This window comes from Pseudorca crassidens, chromosome 9 (genome assembly GCF_039906515.1).
Source record: "Pseudorca crassidens isolate mPseCra1 chromosome 9, mPseCra1.hap1, whole genome shotgun sequence".
Classification (NCBI taxonomy): domain Eukaryota; kingdom Metazoa; phylum Chordata; class Mammalia; order Artiodactyla; family Delphinidae; genus Pseudorca; species Pseudorca crassidens.
Genome location: NC_090304.1, coordinates 86,389,696 through 86,414,163, shown reverse-complemented (window position 1 = coordinate 86,414,163; position 24,468 = coordinate 86,389,696). Strand labels below are relative to the sequence as shown.

The following is a 24,468-nucleotide window of genomic DNA, read 5'->3' as shown; positions in this document are numbered from 1 at the left end:
CTACAACCACCTCAAACTCTCCAAAACAAAAAATCATCTGGGCCAGAATGCCAATAATGCTGAGGTAGGGAAACCATGGTCCAGTCAAATCTATCCTATGGTTAGTCCATGGATCAGGTCTTCAGCCAAATAACATTAAATTTGTCTTGAGGTAGTTTTCCTGAGCTACCTCTTCTAATGCCATAGTAATTCTATATAACTTGTCTGGAGTATTAGAACCAGAGGTTCAATTTGATTCAGGCAGATCACACTGACCTGTGCCTAACTTGTATTGTGATCACAGACAAATGATTTTATCCCTCGAAGCCGTGACTTTTTCATCTATAAGAGGAGGAGGGTGGACTAGATAATCACTGTGCTCATACAAAGACAAAACTGCTAGGAAGCCCCTAAATGTACTAAAGGAATAAAGTCCTTGTTGATATTCTTTTCAACAACAAGATAATTTTTCTTCAGCCTAAGACAAGTTTATCAATTCCTTTCAATCTCTGCTAATATAGTTATCAGTTATGCCTTAACTTAAAACTATTTTAATTTTCATGTAATGCTTAAATATTTCCCATCTGAACACTTGTCACTGAGTTAAGATGCTTTGGCATCTCTCAAGGTATTACTACCATCTTGTGCATCACCATTACACTATTGGAACTTGGCTTCTTCCAGTTCTGCAACCATCTATTCTGTCATCTCTGGTATCATTTAAGCTATTAGGACCAATTATATAGTTGCTTATCATTATGTTTCTCTCTTTTACTCTATAAATTTCCTTCATAAATCTATTAATCAATACAAGTATTTTAGGGCCTTTTTCTGTGCCTATGACATTAATGCTGGGGAGATGAGTAAAGGCTGGAGCTGAAAGTATTGGTATAAAAAGACAGATTTTCTAGCTACAAAGCATTTACAAGCTCATTAAGAAGATGAAATGTGAAACTATTTGAGAACAAGTCATATAATCTACGTGGTAGTAGGGAAATGTCACTATGAGGGTAAGAGATGCCAAAAGAATGAAATGAAATGTCTGCTGTACGTAGATTAAGGACGACCCAGAAACTATCATGAAAAATGTTAGACAAAAATCCTTATGAATCAGATACAGAAGGATTGCTGACATCTTACCAGTGATTTCAAAGGTTGGCTCTATGTTTTAAAGGTATGTTAGACAGATGTGGAAAATATGGCCAAATAACAAACTGTAAGAACCAATTAAAGTTCCCTTCAGAAAGTAAAATTACACAGAGCATTTAGAAGTTAATGATACAAAGTTATACGTGTTAAGTTAGATCACATCTATCAAAATGGAGATCCCATAAACTACTCTGAAACAGGGACATTTATATAAGAATAAAAAGGGCAACAAACAACCATACTGACAGTTCATCAAGGTCTGGACATGTGTATTTTCTGAAGTAGAATATGCATATTTACTCTTAGAGGTCAATTTCTAAAGATTAGAATTATGCCCTGGACCTAAATTATTTAACCCTTATCATTTAAATATTTTTTCTAAATCCTAATAAATTATTTTCACCTGTGGTGCTTCTTGTGGTAGTAAAGCTATTATGTCCATTACCTAGTTGTCCAATAGCAAATGTCTCAAGTTTCTGGCATCACATGGGAAGACTGCATTTTGGATAAGTCATTTTCACTATTATAAAATAATACTATGTTTAAATAAGCACAATATTAAAATAAAGAGTAACTCTGAAATGATCTCTCTATAGCATTTTTCTCTTAAGGGGATAATCTTTTTGAGACCTTTTCATAATGCTCTTAGTTAAAACTGGATTATAGCTCTCTGTGGCCTATTTTTTCAACTCCAAACTTTTCAGACTAGCAACTTTAGGGGTTCCAACAAGCTTCCTCTCCCTTTCAACCATATTAACTTCATCCATCATTAGTACCTCCCCCTTGTGCCTAAATAGGCTCATTGATTTAGTTCAGTCATGAACCATGCAGTTCAATATTCTCAACTTTTAAATCAACAGAATCTCAATTTAATCTAATACATAGTACTCTGAAAACAAGTGCTGAGCAAGCCATTCAATTCATTACATTTCATCTATTTTTGGCATGGCAGCAAGTAAGTCCACATTAAAATGAACAGATTCTAATTTGAGAAAATTTGTCAAAGGCTGTTTATGTACGAGTTTTCCATTATTTTATGTGTTTCTTACTTAATTTTACATCAAAGAATGTGAAAGTAAAACTGCCCTTTTAAAAAATTCAGAAATAATTTTTAACACCAATCTCAACAGTGAATCAAAATAAAATCTTACCTCTGTTTGCACTAAATATACCCTAGTGCATCAAATACTTAAGCATAAAAGATTCAGAAAGAGAGAGACAAGAAGAGAATAGACAAAGAAAAAGATACAACTCTCATATCACCCAATATATCTGTTAACAGGAATTAACAGAAACAGTAGAAGGGCCCCTAAAATGACAAGAAGAGCATGAGATGTTTGTCTCCACACATCTTTTGGAGTTATTAAAAGGAGAAAACCCATATTCTTAATGCCACCAACGGTAGAAACATACCTAATTTTGTTTTCCATATCTTCATTATCTGATTCTTCGGAGCTTCTGTACTTATCTGGATCTGGAAGTGTGCTTGGATCAAATCCATCATTATCATCATCACTCCAATCCAGAAAGGCTTCTTCTTCATCTTTAGCCTAAGAAAAGGCAAGGGAAATTGTCGTTTAAGAAAACAGCTCATAAATAATCAGGTCTTATTTCTAGCCCCAAATAAATATCCCTAACTGAGATCCTCAAATTAGAAGCCTTTTATTCTGGAAAAAGCCTCTATGTGACTTTCAGAACCATAATCATTTGCACTGAGAAAGAAAACCCATGTCATTTCAAAAGTAAAACAAAATATGGTTCAAAAAGTAAATCACTATTAAGTCCCTTAAACACAATATGGGACAAATTTGACAGTTTAATTACTTCCATGTAACTCAACTATCAAAGAAATAAAGTGTAAAATAAATTTGTTTTAGTGCTCTTGTCCACTACGCAAGTTTCAAAACTACCAAAAATATTAGGTAAAAATGTAAAAGGCCAGACGAGAGAGTACAGAAATATCTGATAATTTTTTGATCGCAATAAATCTTAAAACAACAATCAGATCTGTATTAGCTCATTGATAGTGAAGGGCCTTCTAAATTCGAATTAAGTACGAAGTAACTAAGAACAATTAAAAAATAAGATCGAATACCAAGATACAGAAAGTTGGGAACTATACAGTTTCATCCAAGTAGGTAGGTATTTAGGCTTTTTTACTTTTGTTTTGTGAGAACAAAGTAATGCAATGTTAAAATAAATTTACTACACATTTATGTAATGAACATCCCTTATAATAAGTTTATTTCTGGCAGATTGGTTTTGTCACCTGGTAGATAAGAAATACAAACAAACATTGTCACACGCATTTAACAGCTTATAAGCAGTAAGCAGGACTAAAAAACAATTCTGGACGAATTTCTCTTAGTTACCCACTTTATAATTCTTTTTCACACCATATGAGACAAACTTCAATGATTCTTTGATTTCAAATGATTAATGCTGTTTCCCAGAAACTGAATAACAACTCAGTATAGCATAGCAATTGACTGTGCAGCCCTCTACTGAAGTCTGCTTACATTCTTTGTACAGCTCTTCCTTGACAACCTCTAAACATAGCCAAAGAAGGAAGAAGTAAAGAAAATAAGGATTAGTCACTACTGCAAAAGTCCTTTATTGCTTTCTTGGTAAAATTCCCTGCTAAAAATAAAAGGTCTGGAAACAAATATCAGAAGGGAAGAAGAAAAGGCTGCCATCAGAGGCAGTAAGCAGTACAACTCAACAGCATACTACTATACAGTCCATTTGAAAATAATCAAGGATGTCAACAAAAATTGAATGTCATTGTATACTGAAGAACACTAATCTCCCAAGCTACAAGGTATTTCCAATTTTCCAGTCTGGTGCTCTCAAAGGAATCTGTTATCTAAAGGTGGAGCCAGAGAATTACCAAAGTAATTCTCAAGCTTTTTTGGTCCCACGGCACCTATACATTTAAATATATAAAGGACTCCAAAGAGCTCCTGTTAAGGTGGATTATATCTATTGCCATTTAATGTATTAGAAGTTGAAACTTAGAATTTTTAAAAATTCATTAATTTAAAAGTAATAATAAACACTACATTATTATATATTAACATATATGGTAACATAAATAGTGTTTTTATGAAAATAGCTACTCTTTCCAAAACAAAAGGGCTCTGTTTTACATTTTTACAAATTTCTTTAATGTCTGGCTCAGAAGAAGATATCTTGATGCTCATATCTGCTTCTGCATTCAATACATTGTTCTGGTTGAAACATACGAAGAAAATCCAGTCTCTCAGAGATAGGTAGTTGGGAAAGGGAAAAGTAATTTAACAGCCTTTTTAGAGAAGTGCAGTTACTCTCCTTTGATACTACAATAAACACTGATGAGTGGAAGTTTCTTAAAAAGTAGTTACAATGTGGAATCTGAAGCCATTATCAATAAACTTTCTGTACTCTGTTACATTAAAATCCATTGGTCTACTTTGCACTTTGAATGGATCTTTTACCAGTGAATGATTTCATAACACTGTGCACCAGTCATGTGGAAAATACTGGTTCACTAAATTATGCATATCTTCTTTATATGGATCTTCAAATATTAACACATTTCATTATACAATATTTTTAAAAATCATATTTCTTAATATCATGGTCAATATCATTTTAAATGTCTTTCAAAGTACTGGGAAGCTACTGGTGGATATAAGTTTTCTAAAATTCTAATTTTTTCTTAGAAGCTTGAATTTTTTCATCAGCGAGAAATAATTTCAGTTTTTTCTTTGAAGTGTAGCAATAAGTGTTGTTTTCCTCTGGCTGATTTCAAAATTTTCTCTTCATCATACAGCAGTTAGACTATGATGTGTCTAAGAATGGTTTTCTTTGTATTTGTCTTTCTTGGGGCTCTCTGCAAGCTTCTTGGATCTATCAATGCTTTTCGGTAAATTTGGGAAGTCTTTGGCTATGATTTCTTCAAATATTTTTATGCCTCTTTCTTACCATTCCTTCCATGATTGCAAGAACATGTATAATGGACTACTTCACAGTTCTCTTAGTTTTGTTCATTTTTCTGCAATCTTTTTTCTTTCTGTTCTTTGCACAGGGTTATTTCTACTGGGTCCTCGGGTTTGCTGTTGCTTTCTTCTGACAATTCCAAACTGTTTTTCAGCCTGCCTGGCAAAAATTTTACAGTAATTGTGCTTTCAGGCAGGTCTAATACCACATTTGTTTTTGTTTTGTTTAAATATAGTTTCCATTGCTCTGGGGAGGCTACCTATCTGTTTATTTACATACCTATATTTTCCTTTAATTCTTTTAACATACTTAAAATAGCTACATTGAAATCTATGATAAATTCAAATCTGGGCTAACAAGAGTTTCCATTGAGTACTTTTTCTTGGCCACGGATCACAATTTCCTGCTTCACTACGTTTCATATTTTTGTAGAAAACTAGATACTTTAGATAATATATTATAGAAAAACTTAATTCTGTTAGGTTTTTCTGAGGATTATTAGATTTCTATTCTAATAGACAATTACCTTGCCTGGATTCAAACTGCAAATTCTCTCTAACCCATGGTACTCAGCTACTTATATCTCATCTCTGTTTTGTTCTTATGGCTTCCAACTGCTGTTTTTTTAGCCTGGTTTCCTATGAGTCTTCCCTCAGCCTGTGAAATGTGACACTCAGCCAAGGATTTAGGCAGAGTTGGGCTCCCCTCTCTGTGATTTCCTTGCTTCTTGCGTTTTCCCCTAATCTCCAGTTGCTCTGTTGGCTCTGAGATCTGTACTGTGATATGTCAAGCAGAATACTTGAATTAATTGTATTTTAACACCTAGAATCATTTAATATGCTCCTTTAACATTTACTATAAAGCAAGTGGCCTTCACAAAATAAGTACAATACAAAATAAATTAGAAAGTGAGTTAGTATAAACATCTTAACTCAATATTCCACTATACATGTTTATCTATTTGAAGGAAAATACAAATTCAAAATGATGAAAACTTACTTTTAAATGGATAAAACATTATCTGGATTTGTATTACTATGACTTTCTTGTAATTGACAACATTAAGGTCTTGCTATTTCCTGATCTGTAAGATGATCCCACTGTTGATGCCATACCATATTGTCTGTGCTGCATTATACTCCTCAATTCATGACAATGACAAACAAATTTAAGTTGGCAATCACTCCTTTCAGAAACACAATTTCAACCTACTAAAACTGTAGAGATGATGGAGAAAGACATTTTCATATTGAGCTTTTTGTCTTTTAGTTCATTCTTTAAAGGGTTAGAAACATATAACTATAAAAATGTACAATATCTGTATTAAAAAGTACAATGTGCCTCTATTAATGCCTTTAATCTATTAAAAAATTTTAAAAGCACTATCATCTACAACAAACACAAAGCATAAATAAAAATCACTAAGTAAAGAGGGTATTGCCATAATGAAAACATTCTGGAGAAAAGTACTGAGTTTATCGTTCTGTCAAGGTCTAGTTTAGAAGTATGCTCTTTCTAGTTAGGTAAGGTGGTAAAGAAAATGGACATTGGACATTTTAGCTGCTCTGTCTCTCTCTATCCTTGTGATTTCATGAACCATTTAAAAGCTAATTATAAATATGGCACCATCCTCACTTTTATCTCTCTCTGGACTCATTTTCATGAGGGACAGCACAAATACTATGAGGTACCTATCACCTTCCAAATGCTACCTATCACCTTCCAAATGACTGTGACATATCAGTGTGTTAGAACATCATGGCTGGAAACTCACTGCTCTAAGTAAAAGGGAACCATTTAAGTATTTTAGCAGAAGACTAAACTTGTATCTTACAGATGCTGCACCCTGGCAGCAATGGGAAAGGTCGTTGGAGGGTATAAGATTTGAAGGTAGGATATCAGTTTAAAAACTACAATAATCCAGATGAGGAAAGGGATTCAATGAAGGAAGTGGCAGTGGAGATGGAAGTGGGGAACAGGTATGAGAGATGTCAAGGAGGGAGAACCAACTAGACTCTGTGGACTACATGGGTATATGGTACATTTCAGAGAATCATTATGTTCATAAGCATAGTTGTACATGATAAACATGGTCTAAGAAAGTTTAATAAGTATTATGAAGACGCTTTAGAAAAATGCCTTCCTTCAATAAGTTTTTATTAAGGAGACGTGACAAACATACTACGAGGTACTGGGGATATAGCAGTGAATAAGACAGAGTCCCTGCCCTGATGATAAAATGAACTGTTCTAGGATAGTTATCCACATAAGCACTAAAATGAAAGCCATGTTCTTCTATTTCTGCAGAGCAGCCACTAACGAATGAATCGACTCCACTAGCCCTGCTAAATGCTTAACATCTGGCAGAATGCAGCCTTCAATTTATGGATCCTGGCTGTCAACATGCCTCTTTCTCTTTAGGTACTTCCAGATTGGAAGATGCAACCACTCCTCCCTCACTGACTAATCATTCTCTCATTTTTCTCTACCCTCCCAGCCCTATGGTCACACCCACACTCCTGTCTTAAGGCTCTGAGAAATTTTTTAAAAAAAGTAGTTCATACACACTAAGAGATCAGGGTCACCTCTATAAACTGGCTGTTCCTGAAATACAGTTTCAGAACCTCTGAGAAAAATATTTCACCTAAAATAGGAATACTTTTCCTAAAATACACACTTGGAAGACTCAGTTATTAAGTAGGGCAGATGAAAATATCCAAAAAAGAAATGTAACCCAACTAGCTTTTATTTTGCTTTCAGTTTTGATGATGAGAAGAAATACAGATGAGAAGTAGCATTCTTCTACAACAAATTTATGAAGTGCTCTGACATACATTATCTTACTTCATCTTCAAACTCTATGAAGTAGGAAGAAAAAGAATTATTGTTCCCATTTTCAAAATTGAGAAAATGTGAGTCAGATGACTAAATAGCTTAACAAGGTCACACAAATATGTACATATGCTAGGTCTTCTACATCATCCTGAATCTCAACTTTCACCATTAAAGCTTTGAATTTGCTACTTGTACAATTATTTCTTCAGAATCAATAATATTTTATAAACTTCATAAAACATATGGGGGTGCTTTCTGTGTCACCTTGTATGTGACCATTCCCACTTTCATGACCTTTGCTCCCAAGCCTCTCTTCTCTGTTGTGTGGAATACTGTACCACCTTCCTAATGAGTCTCCCTGCAACCATTCTTCTTCTGATCACTCCAATTCTCTGTGTTGTCATTAGAATTTTTTTTAATAAGTTTCAAATCTGATCATGTCTATCACCTGCTTACAAGCTTTGAAGCCACACTTTCAAGATTCTGGAACAAGTCAAGCCCCTTCCCACCTCAGAGTCTGCATTACTGCTACTTCTCTACTGGAATCTTCTTCTACTTCCTTTTGCCTGGTTTGTAGTGTTTTCTGACACCAAACATGTGGTTTCTCTTCAACACTAAGTCTTCAAAGTCAAATGAGTGTCTATCAATTCAATTTAATTCCGACACTATGCAGAGTTAGCATAGACCCCAGGGGTAAAGGGCTCAGTCCCACAAGACTCCATACTTCAGATGCCAGCTGCAAAATGCAGTCACCAAGCTACTTGCCATTCTACCTGGCCGACTACAAATTCAGGGATTCTCACGACCCCCTCCTCAGGTTTGATAATTCTCTAGAACTCAGGAAAATGCTTTACTTATGATTACCAGTTTATTTATTTAAAGGGTATAACTTAGGAACAGCCAGATGGAAGAGATGCACAGGATGAGGTATGCAGTGGGGATGGGGTGCAGAGCTTCCATGTCTTCTACAGGAGGGTCACCTTCCCAGCACATCAACACATTCACCAATCTGGAAGGTCTCAGAATCTTGTTGTTCAAGAGTTCTTACAACTCAATTTCCAGGCCCAACTTCCTCCCAGGAAGAGGGATGGGGCTAATCACACGCTTAGTCTTTCTGGTGACCAGTCCCCACCCTGAAGCTATCTAGACATCCCACCCTGAGTCACCTCATTAGCATAAATTCAACTGTGTTGAACAGGGGCTTCTTATGAACAACGAAACACTTCCATCACTCAGGAAATTCCATGGGTTAAAACCTCTGACTTCATTGTCAGGAACCAGGGACAAAGATGAAATATATATTCTTATTATACCAAACCTGGTTAACTTCAAGTAATCAGGTCTCAGATTAAACATTTCTAAACAGCACTCCCTTAGTAAAACATCCTGTAGATTTCTCTTCAGTGCTATACCTAGAGTGAATTCATTTTTGTTTAATGTCTGCATCCTTTTCTAGGCAGTAAGTTTCATGAAAGTAGAGGCCAGGTCCTGTTATCATTACTGAAATAGATTTCTAGGGCTAAGATGGAGCTGCTCCTGCCTGGGGTGCCACATCAGCAAACCAAAACTTAGACAACTTCCGTGTCCCTATAAATGTCCAAATGCTGTATGTCCTGTCAGCCAATCCCCAAACGCCAAGCCAACTCTGGGTCTTCTCACTCCAAACAAGGTTGATTAATGTGGCCCCAATCAATCAGATATCTTCAATTTTTCTCTTCTTTGTTCTTTATTCTTTATCCTATAAAAGCCTCCTGCCTTCTGCCCCATTTTGCAGTTCTCCAAAAGGAAACTGTCCACTTCATGAAATGTTAAAGTTTGTATCACCTAAACTATCTTCTTTAAACATTTTTTAACACTGCTCACTACTGTAGTCATAAAGCACAGAGCAGGTTCTCAAATACTTGATAAATGGATATTTAATGTGAAAATATTAAAGTGGAATACAATACTATGAAATATTTATTATTTATTAAATACTGAGTATAAAAAATAAATAAGTACTTATTATTGATAAGGGTTTAACACTAGAAATCCGATCATATGAAATTTAGATCTGATCATAAGACTTTTATTAATAACTGTCAACCACTTAATTTCCATCTCAGATTTCTCAAGTATAAAATTTACAGTATTTAGGTTTAAGGAAGCTTGTAAAGATTTTAATTAATTGCAGATGCTTTGAAAATATGCAATCAGCACCTTAATGGGAAAACAAATTAGTCAGTAAAGAAAAATGAAATGTGCAATATGCCTATAAAATAACAAATAAGTTATGTTTAAAATTCCCTCTAGAGAATCATGCAAGAAAACTTCATGTAAGAGTCTGTATACACACTGAGGGTTTATACATACACAAAGAATCTAGTTATTTCTATACATATGGACTTATGTATGATCAAATTCATGACCATTACATGAATTTGAATTTCATTCAAAAAATATAGAAAACTCAAGCACTCCCTTCAAGTTGAATTAATAATCATTTGCTGAGTGCTTAGTACATTTAGCCCATAATGGGTATGCAAAAATGAATGAGTTAGCGTCTTACTTCTGAGAAGTTTAAAACTTTAGAATATTGTATAAAATTCCTCTGGTAGACAGGCAACAGAATATATCTTGTATACCTCATTTTTTTCTCTAAAAGAGGTATAAACGTATGCTTAAATATACTTCTACACGTTTTATTTCCCTTATCTCTTTTTATTTCTGAGAGCATTCACAACTACAGCAAAAGCAAAAACAAAAATGAAATTCTAATGTTAAAATTGAATGAGCACAAAATGTCTCAATAAGAAGTGTAACTGGGACTTCTCTGGCAGTCCAGTGGTTTAGGCTTCGCCTTCCAATGAAGGGCATGCAGGTTTGATCCCTGGTTGGGGAGCTAAGATCCCACGTGGCTTGCAGCCAAAAAACCGAAAACATAAAACAGAAGCAATACTGTAACAAATTCAATAAAGACTTTTAAAATGGTCCACATAAAAAAAAAAAAGACCGATTAAGCAAACTCTATAAATCAGGGGTCCCCAACTCCTGGTTGGTGGACTGGTGGTGGTCCGTGGCCTGTTAGGAACTAGGCTGCACAGCAGGAGGTGAGCGGTGGGAGAGCAAGGAAAGCTTCATTGGCCGCTCCCCATTGCTCGCATTACCCCCGAACCATTCCCTCCCCTACCCCGTGGAAAAACTGTCTTCCGCGAAACCGGTCCCTGGTGCCAAAAAGGTTGGGGACCGCTGCTATAAATTACAACATTAACTAAACAATAAATGATTCTTAAAAAGAAAAAAAAAAAAGGGTAACACTCTTGAAGCTGTATTAAAATTAAAAACAAAGCTATATATAACTCCAGAACAACTCTGAGAAATGGAGAGGAGGGCTGATGTGAAGGAGAATAGATTATTTCCTTCTACTATACAGAAAGTAAAGGATCATCCCTTAGTGCCACAGTAAATTTTGTTAGGCCAAAGACCTTAAATGTTTATAAAGTAAAAGGGAATGAGACAATTTCAACCACTCTACTAAGGAGTAGAGGTGGAAGCCACATTGCATGTAATGGATTAAGGAGTGAATGGGCATTCTTGCTGGTCAGTCAGTGTTTGTTAGTGAGGAAATCAATTCAGTCTAAATATAGAGAATTATCTTTATTGCCTTTCTGCTTACCATATAGCATTCATAGAAATAAGCTTTAAGAATTGTATTTAAATTTTAGTTATTTAATTCCACTTAGGATTTTTTTTATGATTTTTAAAAAATTTATTTTTTAATTTTATTTATTTTTGGCTGTGGTGGGTCTTCGTTGCTGCGCGCAGGCTTTCTCTAGTTGTGGCGAGCGGGGGCTACTCCTCATTGCGGTGCGCGGGCTTCTCACTGTGGTGGCTTCTCTTGTTGCGGAGCACGGGCTCTAGGCACATGGGCTTCCGTAATTGTGGCTCGCAGGCTCTAGAGCGCAGGCTCAGTAGTTGTGGCGCACGGGCTTCGTTGCTCTGCGGCATGTGGGAACTTCCCGGACCAGGGCTCGAACCCGTGTCCCCTGCATTGGCAGGCGGATTCTTAACCACTGCGCCACCAGGGAAGCCCCCACTTAGGATTTTTAAAAAGGAACCTCCCCATATTGTATGAATTAAAAGCAGAATGTCAACTTTGACACCTCAAAATTTCACAAGGAGGGAAAATTCCAAAATTCATGATAAACTATTTCTGATCCTGACAAAGAATATAAAGACTGTGAAGAAAAGAAAATTTTACAGAAAAATGAGGTATTCAAAATACATTCTGTTCTCACTAATAAAGCTTCAAAACAACTTTCTAAGAAAGCATTGGGAAGATAAAAAAATTCTGATTGCTATATACAGCCAACCATTTTCGATAGTTAAAGAGAGACTGATTTCTGAGATTTACCCAAGCTATAAATCCCAGGTACAAACTTACAGAAGAAATTATGGAAAATGTTTTTTATGAGTTATGAGCACAAAAAGATTAATGTTATTATTAAATGTGCCTGCTGAAAATGAGCATCTACCTACTAAGGTAAATGTGCAGAACAGTAAACCCAAGAGCAGCTGACAGAGCTGAGAAATTACTGTTCCTCCACCATAATGCTAAATTGTAATAGCCTTATTTCCCCTTCACTTTTTAATAATAATGTTATCATACTAATTAAAATATTTTTGAATATTTTCAGTTTATTTCTGTCTCCTAGAAATTTATTCCGTAATGGTGACGTTTGGGTTTAGCTGAATACTGATTTAGTGATATGATACAACAGGACTAATAAAACAATGCATAGAAAAACAACTCAATGATGGCATCTAACACTCTGGAGAGTGTATTACAAGCACTCTTACACCTCTTAAAACAGAGCCAATTAACTGTTCAAGCATTAGTAAATTGGTCCCAGTATGCACTCTTTTTAATTACCCAGGTCAAAGCTTGCCTCTGTCAATCAGAGGATATATTCCAAACCTCGCTAAACACAAACTACAAATTACTTAAAATTCCATCTTTTTCTTATTTTGAAATTGACCAAAATAGTCATGATCTGAATTGTAGGCCAGAGCATAAATGCCAACTACAAACCCAAAATTCTACAAAGTTTCTATATAGGATAAGAAATTTCCACTAAAAAAAAAAAAAAGGAAGACAGCAATCATTCAATATTCTTTACAGCAGTAAACAAAAGTCTTTTCTTCTTCAAAAATGGAAATGAGTTATAAATTGCTCCCAAGTTCCCTTAAAATTCCACAATCACTACTTAATTGAAAAGTCACATAGTTGTCCTTTATTGGAAGTTTTATTTCTTTTAATACAAAGTATTTTACAAAAGAGTATGCCTAAATGAGCAAAACACCATTTTCCAAAATGTTCTACATTTTGAATCCTATTAACTTTTGTTATTTCCCCCATGACACTTTGGCAACCAAAGAATTGAGTTTTCATTTAAAAAAACTAATAAACCACTGCTAAGATAAGTAGATCTGTCGGAGATAAATCTACTCCAGTAGTCTTAAGTTTTTACTCCATTTCAGGCTTCTATTTTCAAATTTAGTTGAAAGGAATTACACATTAAAACTAGAAAAATCATGATCTGCAGCACATAATAAACAATGGCTTACAATCATGAAAAGATTAACTCTCATTTAAGTTGTTTAAATACATTTTTAAAAGTTTACAAAAGAATATCTTAAGTGCCTTATATTATAGAAAGACTGAACTACCATCAATTTCTTACATCTTTGCCACCTTCACCTTAAAGGCAATAAAAATATACTACGAAATTTCAAGTTCACTTACTATTTCCTAATTCTTACTCTTCCTATCTATAAAACTTCTCAACACCAACCTAGTACCTCCTCTGCTAAAATATGACATGTGCAGTCACAGTGTATTATTATCCTCATGCTCTCACAAATTTTCTTTAACTAAGAAATCAACTAGCTCATGATTTTAATAGCCAAATTAAAATTTAAAATCCAAAATTAAAGTTCACTTGTGCAGTGAAAACTTTCAAATGCTGAAATTCTCTATTCTATTTCCTTACAGTTTGCCACACAGTCATTTATAAGTGAGTTTGAATAGAGGCACAATTAAGATAATCAATTTTCCATTCAGCAAGGCAAAAGCAAAGAAAATGTTTTGTTTACAAAGGAGAAAAACATTCTTTGAGGAAATCACATCTAACTTATCCATTACATAAATCTGCATGAAATTTCTTACCTTCTATTACTTTCCCTCTTTGCAAAAAAATAGCCAATCTTGCATATCAATCTCTTTAATATTCTATTTAGCAATCAATGCTTCCCTGGTAAGAAACTAACAAAAAGCAATTTTTGTATATCATTTCAGATGCTGGGCTAATATTAAATCACCTATCCATATATAATTATTTATAGATAGAGCTGAAACTACAATCTCTAGTGACCACATATCTGAAAGACAGTTTGTTTTGTGCAGCTTTCCAAAAGAATAAGGTAGGCAAATAAGCTGCTAAGAAAAAAAAAACAAAACACAAACATTTTGGTGCATTTTCTAAAGGTTTAAGCAGTATAACTGGAAAGTCCATATTTAAAGGTTAAATTTTAAAGATAAAAATAATGTCTAGAAGACAAATGTTTGATGAATGAACAAATGAATCAATGAATGAAAATTGTATTAAAATTTCACAGTTTACAGATAAGGAAATAGGATTAGATAATTTAAATATAGTCAGTGGTAGAGCTAGAACTCAAACCTTTGGGTTACAATACAAAATTAACCTAAAATCTTTCCAAAAAAGATAATTTAAACAAGTATCTCCCACCTTCATCCATAATCTGAACTACCAAGTCAGTGATGTTAATAATAATCTTCAAATCAGCATAAATCCTAAACAATCACTATACAAGAAGCATTATACAAATTTATGAACTCTCATGTGCGCTTTGTCTTTTCCTTCCTTTCTTCAGCAAGTATTTATAGATTATTTACATAAGCCAGTTTAGTGAAAGAAAGACTTCTAAATTGTAAAGCATCTGCTCATAGAGTTACTTTATTTGTGTGCACACACATATACAAAGGGAATCTAAAAGAACAGAGAAGATTTCACAGAATAGATTCAAAATAGTCTTGAGAATGAGTCAGAATTTATAGGACAAAGGGAAAGAGAGAGGGGCACGAAACAACAGGGGGGTTTCAGGACCATGAAGGATGGGACAACAGTGGGTGCCAAAGCTAGAAAAGTAGACAAGGGCCAGCTTGGGAGGGGCCTTGAATGTATGCCAAGGAAATCTGGACTTAATTCTATGGGCCCAACACTATTAACATTTTTAAAAATAGGATTTTTTTTTAAACCATTAAAAAAAATGCCTAGATTCCTCCATTCTCATTTCCCCCATAATGATAGTAATTGTTATTTTTGAGAATATATGCAATGACCAAAATTACTATAAATTGAGACCCTTTTAAAATGTATATTTTTACTAATGCTAATAGCAACTATATGCATGTTCAAATTAGTAGTTCATATGTATGAGAATTATTCAGTTCAGGGTTTTTAACTGAGGTATTTTTTTAAAAAATGCTGGCTGCACAGGCATTACTACAGGATGATGCAAATGAAGGTGACATCAACAGATGAGGTTAAAAATATAAAATTTCTTTAAAGGCAAAGGATATGTAACCACATCTGTCCTGACTACTACAGAAAGCACCAGATGAGGCAGCACACTCCCAGATACAGATGCAGGCTTCCCAGGCCTCCAAAGGTCTGTCTGGAGACATGCAGAAGATACTGGTAACATCTGAACAGATTGCAGATACTGCCAGGTATGAGAACCTCATCTTTGCTAATTTTACAGGTTTTTTTTTTTTTTTTTTTTTGCGTTACGCGGGCCTCTCACTGTTGTGGCTTCTCCCGCCGCGGAGCACAGGCCCCAGACGCGCAGGCTCAGTGGCGGCGCAGGCTCAGCGGCCACGGCTCACGGGCCCAACCGCTCCGCGGCATGCGGGATCCTCCCAGACCGGGGCACGAACCCGTGTCCCCTGCATCGGCAGGTGGACCCTCAACCACTGCACCACCAGGGAAGCCCTTCAGGGGGTTTTATATCATCCTGGTAACTCTTCACCTCTCTGCCCCATACCCTCCCTTAAAATGTTCCGGAAATTTCTGGCTCCATACCTGCTGTTCACCAAATTCAAGTAATTAGTAACATAATCTTGGGCATAAATTACTGCAACACTGGGTGATTAGAACTGTATAGTTGTAGAATGCTTTAGTACACAGGTTTTGGGGCCAACCTGAGTTTCATTCCAGAGCCACAGTATGAAGTATAAGGTCAGGAGTAATGACATTATGAAGGGAACTGATTCCCAATTGTGCTTTGAGGTAAGAAAGTTCAGAATTGTAACACTTTTCTTCAAAGTCTACTTTTCCTCTGGAGAGTGGTTAAACTATCCACACAGCCATATATCTGAAAAGGTCCACAATGGAAAGCTCCAAATATTAAAGCCATGCTTTTTGCAAATACAAGCACTGACTAGATACACAGACTTACTTACTTTACTGCCTACATTATAATCTCGGCCTTGTGCAGGCTCCTGTGAAGGATGCAGAAGGAGAGCGAAACACGATGCCTGAAGAATGCGGGTGGCACAGGCACCAGTATAGGATGTTGATGTGAATAAAGGGAGTCACCAACAGACAAGCTTAGAAATATAAAAATTTCTCAGAATACTTAAAAATCTATCTCAAGAAAGCTGGCCGAAAACATAATTCCTGATCACCACAAAAGATGGGTGATAAAGAATTGACACTATTTTACAGTGAGTATAACTGCTACGGAAGTCAAAGAAGGAATTCCAAGAGGGCTGGAACACACAGGGAAGGCTTCATGGAAGATGGGAAATGGATATGAGACTGAACTTTGAATAATGGGAGGATATCAGAAAGATAAGTGAACACACACACATACACGGAAATGTCACTAAACAGGGGCGCAGTTGGGAGAAGGCTGAAGTAGAGAAGATGCAGGTTGGAGGGGACGGCAGAACAAGTGATATCTAGCAGTTCAGAGCTAAACCTTAACCTTAGTTACAGCAGGTATAAGCTGTGCATCTAAGTTTTCGTCCCCAGTGTCACCTTCTGGGCTCTTTATTTCTGTATTTCCAAGGTTCCTCATTTCTAAATATATTTATCCATTATTTTATCATAAGTATTCTCATGGGCTCCCCCAATCCTCTGTGGAATGGAACTTGGTATAATAAACAAATTTGGGATGGAATTGTAGGGTAAGGTCAGACTACGGAGAATCTGGAATGTTGAAAGAGTAGTTTAATGAATGAGGACATCTACATGGGTTCTTAAACAGAGAAGTGGCATTTTTAAAAAAATGTGGTATTTGAAAAATTCATTCTAGCAATAAGCATCATGCTGAAGCAATTAAAAAAATTTTTTTAATTCTTTTTTTTAAAAAAGGGCAGGAGTAGGAAAGGGTGTTGCAGGTTACAGGTACCAGGCAACAATCAGAAGACACTGAGAACAAAGTGGCAGCTCCAGAAGAGCTGAGGACATTTGCAACATATTGTCCTCAGGTCCTACACAGGCTGCACTTGTCATTCCCAACAAGCCAACTCGTAGGCAGAATGGACAGTGTCTCTCTCAGCTGCGGTTTATCAAAGTGATATGGATTGATAGCTCCTGAACTGATGTCCTATTTCTATCAAATTATATTTAACCTTGTAGAGGACACAGTAAATTTACCAAATACTCAGAATAGTGAAATTCTCAAGGAAGGACTTTCTCTAAGGCATCCATGCATCTACACTTTAGCAAATATTTAAGATCTATTGGTCTGTTCTATACCGTTTGATCCTATGTCAAGTTTCATATATTTTTATCTTTTTAAGGAGATTCAATACACCTTTTTGAAAATCTCTGCTACAAAAGAAGTAACTGCCATTCCTTAACCTATTTAATTATTGAAAACTTCTATTTACTTAAGATTTGGTATGTTATACATAGAATTTTCTTTATAATGCCTAAAAATGTCAAAACGATCACTTATATTTACAATGTGCCTATACAAACCAAACAAGAAAAAACATTTCCTCTTTCTCAAGCTTCTCATTTTCATTTTTGGCTGTGCTGAAACTGTGAGTTTGCTCTTTAATTCTCGTTTACTTGTCTCATAGCAACCATAAACACACACAATAAATTACTAGTTATAACTAAATAACCTTTTCAAGGTTTCTTTATATATTGGTACAATTAAAGTTATTCTAATACAGGCTTCAGAATTTAGTGTCTTTTTTTTTTAAATTCATTTTTGGCTGCATTGGGTCTTTGTTGCTGCACACGGGCTTTCTCTGGTTGCGGGGAGCGGGGGCCACTCTTCCTTGAGGTGAACGGGCGTCTCACTGCGGTGGCTTGTCTTGGTGTGGAGCACTGGCTCTAAGAGCATGGGCTTCAGTAGTTGTGGCTCACGGGCTCTACAGCGCAGGCTCAGTAGTTGTGGCGCACAGGCTTAGTTGCTCCGCAGTATGTGGGATCTTCCCGAACCAGGGCTCGAACCCGTGTCCCCTGCATTGGCAGGTGGATTCTTAACCACTGCGCCATGAGGGAAGTCCCTAGTGTCTTTTCTATGGTCAACTGTGTTGTGGCTCAAATTTTATCAGCTGAAAGTACTTTGAAGTCATAAAAAAACTAAAACCTCCATTATGCAAACACAACTGGAACTTTCAATTAAGTAGAAATTGGGGACAATGGACTTTTAGGTGAAAGAAGCAGTATGTGTTATGGGTCACTACAGGTTCAACTCCATCTCTTGTCATTTTGACGCTGACAGGTTATGTAATCATAATAAAAAGTGAGGAAGATAACCTGGATATATTGTAAAATACTGAATTATTAAGGAAAGGTAATACCTATAAGAATTCTGACATCTATATAATCAATATACAGTTTACAAAGCACATTTTTTATGTTAACTCAATTCTCAAACAAATCTATTTGATGGACTTTTATTTCTATTTTGTAGACAAGGTAAGTAAGACTTAGAGACCTTAAACATCTTGGCCTAAGGCCATAATGCTGGTGAACAGCAGAATCTGGACTAGAATTGGGTCTAACTACATATTCTATATTCTTATCACTATATCATAACATCTTATGGTGCAGAAAATTAGACTTAAACCATAGAGATGAACACCAAGAAAATCTACTGGTTAGGCATCAAAACTATTTTTTAAGGGGAGAGGGAGAGTGGTTGACAAATCTTGTCAAATATATCAACATCTATATCTCATTTCTAGTCTATTACCAGTATATATAGCATGTCCAACTTCCCCAGTAAAATGCTTTTGTTTAAGTGAACTTAACCAAACTAGGAAAGTACACAGAGATTTTGCAGCATAAACCCTAATCTAGAACAGCTGTATAGTCTTTCACGAATCTGTGAGTGCATACTGCAGTTATGCAGAGCATACACAGAGATAGTCAAGACATAATATTAACAGCTATATTTGATTACAGGAAGTGAAATGGCATATAAACTTTGCAACCAGAAAACAGTATATTTTACTTATACCATCACTTGGGTTTTTGCATAATAAATAAGAGTCGAGTGGCTTCTTTGGTCAACATAACTCAAGGCTAAGAGGGTGGAGTCATATACATTAAATATGTGTAAGTACTTCCAGATAATTGAAACCATGCATGGTTCTGCAGATATGTTATTAGTAAATTCATGTTAGAATTTGATAGTATTATTGTTACCCCTTATTTGAATTTAATTTGACATTCCATAAAAACAGGTGATTTTTACAGTTCAGGGCCTATAATACAAAGGGCTTGGTATCTTTATTTTCTAATCATTATCCCTCTGCTAAGAAGATTTGTCCATAAAGTGACTGACAGGGCTATTAAAATCCATGAGTCATAATCTTAAAAATAAGACATATAAGCATAAAAAACACTATCTCACACAAAGCAATATCTATTTCCTCTGAGAGAAAAAGTTATAAAAACCAAGAGTAATTTAGTATCTAGAAAGTTAGGGGCGTGGGTGGTAGAACATTAATATATTTTTAACCAGTGTTTTTAGCTGACTATGATTTTCAGGTTATTTCAGATGTGATTTTATCCTTTGCATCAAGAGAATTCAAGAGTGATCTGCTCAGAGTCTAACAAACTTGCTGTACCACAATCAGTTTTTCTTAAGAAAAATTTTTAAAAAATCAATGACAAAACCAGAACAAAACAAAAACAAGAATGCTTTTCCAAGCCACTGATTTGCTATACAGAGAAAAATATAAGTGAGAGAAATATATATCTCTAAAATTTTAAGAAACACTTCAACATTTTTCTATTTTGGAAATAAGTACTTAATTCTAAAGATTAATTAGTTCTTTGGTGATTAATAGCCTTGACTTTTGCATTGGGTAAAGCAATATATTACATAATACCCATGTACAATATAGCAGTAAACTCAGAAGCTTAAAATTACAAACAAGAAACTAACCTTCAATTTCTCTATGAAAATTAATATTTGCTAATTTGTAGGTATTTCCAAAACTATAACACATGTTAGTAACTAGTATTGCATTTCTAATATTTCCAAGCAATATATCATTTCCCAAGAATTATATGTTTAATAAAAAAAGAAAGGAGAATGGTGATTAAGAGTAGCCCAGAAGATAAAATATGGAAACATTTCGTTAAGCTGAAACAGTGGTAAGAACTGGATAACCTTCAAATGTCCAGTACAGCATGTGCATCTTCATGTACTGAATTAGTTTTATGTGGCTAATGGAATGATGTTTGCTAGTAAACAATAAAAACAACAGGAAATAAGAACACAGATTGAAAGAAAGATTAACTTAATAACTCAGTGGTTAAAAAACTGAAAAACGTTCGTTTGATCTGTCTTGAGAAAAATCTCTCTTAGCTACCATCTTGTGGTTTTGATTTGTTTCATTCCAAATAAATAAAAGCTACTTTGTTACTGGTGTCTGACACTCTGATGTCACTGATATTTTTAAATGTCAAAAGAAGCAAAGCAATGCTTAAATAGCATTCAAATGATGATGGATTTTCCATGGCAAAATTCAGTAGTCCTCTCAAAAGAGCCCAGATTTTAAGGAGGCAGAGGCGTTTCACTTCCTGTTCACCAGAACATGAAGACAGAGAGACAGAAAAAAGGGAGAAGGAGAGGGAGAGTCAGAGAGACAGAAAGAGGGAAGGAAGGGGAGGAGAGGAGAGAGGTAAGAAGGGGGAGAGAAGGAAAGAGAGGAGAAAAGAAGAGGGGAAAGAGATAGAAAGGAAACCCATATGTGGATTTGGGGAAAGAATTATCGGAAAAGGGACCATCAAGTGTAAAGGCTCAGAGGTAGCAATGAGCTTGGTGAGTTCAAGGAACTCCTACCTATCGTTTTACCCAAATTGACTGCCATAAACTATGGTGGGGAAGACTTGAAAGGTACAAATTTAGCAGAAACAAAAAGAGATTTGTAAGTCAACAGTTTAGCTTGCATTTTCAACTCAAAATATCTTGCCTTTCCAGCTTTTCATCTAATTGCATTGGGTGGCATTAGTTAAATTTTTTCAAGGTACAATAGGTTTCAAAATTGTTGGAAGAATGGATTCTCTATGTCATTGGGTCTGTTTCAAAAAAAATGATTTACTACTACTCTTGTTTCATGGGGGACAGAACAGAATACCTTTGGAATTGCCCATAAATGAAGATGACTTGACATTCTACCCATTACGTAACATGCTCTTGTGCTTTCCCAAGATTGGAGACCATTTAAATTCTTTTCATGCCAGTAAGTGTTACAAATGTACATAGTGATCTGGCATGAGCTTTGGTTTGTTGATCTTAAAAGTTTATCAATTTCCTTGTTCAGCATTAAAGTAAAATAGTATGTTTAATCATCATAAATTTGAAATGCCTAACAGCCACCCAAATATTAAGTAGGCAGTTAAATATACAAATCAGGACCTCAGGAGAGAGGTGAAGGCTAACGATACAAATTTAGGATTCATCACATTGGAACGATTTGGGTTTTTTTGGCTGAAACTGTTTTATTTATTTTTCAGGGGATGGGGGTTAGATTAAATTGCAACAGGTTGAGTCAGTGCAAAGTAGCACAAACAGTATGAGAGACTTTTAAATTGGTTCATGCAAAAAATTGTTTGTGGAATGATATTTAAAGTGCTGAGAATGAATGAGACCATCTGAGGATGAGCGAAGACAAAGAAAAGAGGTTCATGGACTGTGTTCAGAGGCATTCCAACAACTAGAAGTGCAGGAGTAAAAGAGAAGTTAGTAAAAGAGGCTTCAAGGGAGATTTTCAGAACTTGACAGTCTTAAAGCTTAGTAAAGAAAGGTTTTAAGAAGGAGAAAATGAGCAAGTGGGTCAAGTACTGAGAGGTCCAGTAAAATGAAGACTGGGAACCAACCACTTGCTTGTTAAGATGGAAGTTGATGATAATTATGAGAAGAAAAATTGCAGTGAAGTGGAAGTAGTATATCCTGAGCAAGGAGACTGGAGAGATGAAGAATAAGGAAATGGTAACAGAAGCATAAAAAATTCTGTGGAGGGCTTCCCTGGTGGCGCAGTGGTTGAGAGTCCGCCTGCTGATGCAGGGGACACGGGTTCGCGCCCCGGTCTGGGAAGATCCCACATGCCGCGGAGTGGCTGGGCTCGCGAGCCATGGCCGCTGAGCCTGCGCTCCGCAACGGGAGAGGCCACAACAGTGAGAGGCCTGTGTACTGCAAAAAAAAAAAAAAAAAAAAAAAAAATTCTGTGGAGTTTTACTATCAAGGGAAATTGACAAAAATGTGACACAACTAAGTGCATCCAATATGTGACAAAACTAAGGTAGAATGCAAAATCTAGGAAAGGATGTTTTCCCCCTTATGATGAAAGATATAACATGTTTGTATGCTAATAAGAATGATCTGGTAAAGAGAAAGAAATTGATGTTACAGAAGAGACATGGAAAAATTCAAGAACAAAGTTCTTGAGTAAAAAGGAAGGGATGAGATCCAAAGCCCAAGTAGAGGCTGGCCTTGGATCAGAGATGAGACAATTTATTCATGGTAACAGATGGAAAGTCACAGATGCAGGAAGGAATATTATATAATATAAAATAACCTCTTGAATTATTACTATTTTCTCAGTAGTAATCTGAGAGAGTCTTTCAGTGATTGATCTTTTTTTGTGTGAATCTTTAAAAGCAATCATCATAGGTATATGTTCTATAGAAAACCGGAGTAGCCAAGAAGTGGGTTCAAGATCTGGTTCTACCAATTCACGACCTAAATAACACCCACCAAATCTTCTTTCTCATCTGTATTATAATACCTCAGTTGCCCAACTTACCTTATGGAGTGTTGTGAATGCGAGTACAAACTATTTTAAAGTTATTTAGAAACAGCAGTAAGTGTTACAAATGTACACAGTGATCTGGCATGGGCTGTAGAAAATTTACATAGGAATACTTAGCAACTGATGTGGGCAGTATCTTGAGATTCTGAATGTTGTTTAAGATAGATACTTCTGTATTAGAAATTCCCATAATCACAGACTGTTTAAGTTGGAAGGCAGTATAATGAAGTGGTCAAATTATGAGTTTTAGAAGCAGGTGGTGTGTGGGTAGGTGTTGGTTGAATACCAGCTCTTCCACTACTAAGGGCAAATTACTTAATCTCTACTAGATCTCAGTTTCTTCTTGAAATGAGGTAGGGTGATAGCAGGACCTGCCTCATTGCACATTTGTGTAAGTATTCAAGAAATGTTAGCAACTGATTGTTACCAAAAATAATTTAGTTCAACCTCCTTCTAGAATAAAGGAGGTCACAGAATTGGGGGATGGGAATCTTCACTAAGGTCACAGTCATGCAGCCCAGTACTACAGAACTGGAACATTTATTTCTTCAGTTCTCACTCTTCTAGACAACACCACTTACAATAAAGCAAACCTCAAGAAGGTGTGATATGCATATATTACCACAGAGGTAAAAAAACTCCAAAATTATTTGTATCATGCTACCTTCCAAGCCTATGTGTTCTCTGAAAGCAAAGAAGAAAACAGCATATATCATACCCAGAATTTCATTCCATTACAGACTGATCTGAAAGGCAAAAATTATTGATTTTCCTGTGAATCTCATAATTCCTAGTATTACAGAGAAAGTAAAGTCTTGAAGTATAATAATTGCTCTTATGAGTCATATAGGTAAAAAGTTATTTTTGGGCTTCCCTGGTGGCTCAGTGCTTGAGAGTCCGCCTGCTGATGCAGGGGACACGGGTTCCTGCCCTGGTCCGGGAAGATCCCACATGCCGCAGAGCAGCTGGGCCTGTGAGCCATGGCCGCTGAGCCTGTGCATCTGGAGCCTGTGCTCCTCAACGGGAGAGGCCGCAACAGTGAGGCCCACGTACCGCAAAAAAAAAAAAAAGTTATTTTCAATTCCCTTTGGTATTCCAACCAAATATAATTAGCAACCTGCTGAGCTACAATTCAAGTTTTAATGCAAACTAGCACAAAGTGTCCT

General features: G+C 35.8%; 1 protein-coding gene across 1 annotated transcript in view; it reads right to left on the bottom strand.

Moving 5' to 3' along the window:
- DDX10 (DEAD-box helicase 10) overlaps nucleotides 1–24,468 on the bottom strand; it is a 293,379-nt gene that overhangs the window by 34,002 nt on the left and 234,909 nt on the right. The window contains exon 17 of the mRNA XM_067750942.1: nucleotides 2,542–2,678. Coding sequence (XP_067607043.1) covers nucleotides 2,542–2,678 — 137 coding nt within the window. The remainder of the gene's footprint in view (nucleotides 1–2,541; nucleotides 2,679–24,468) is intronic.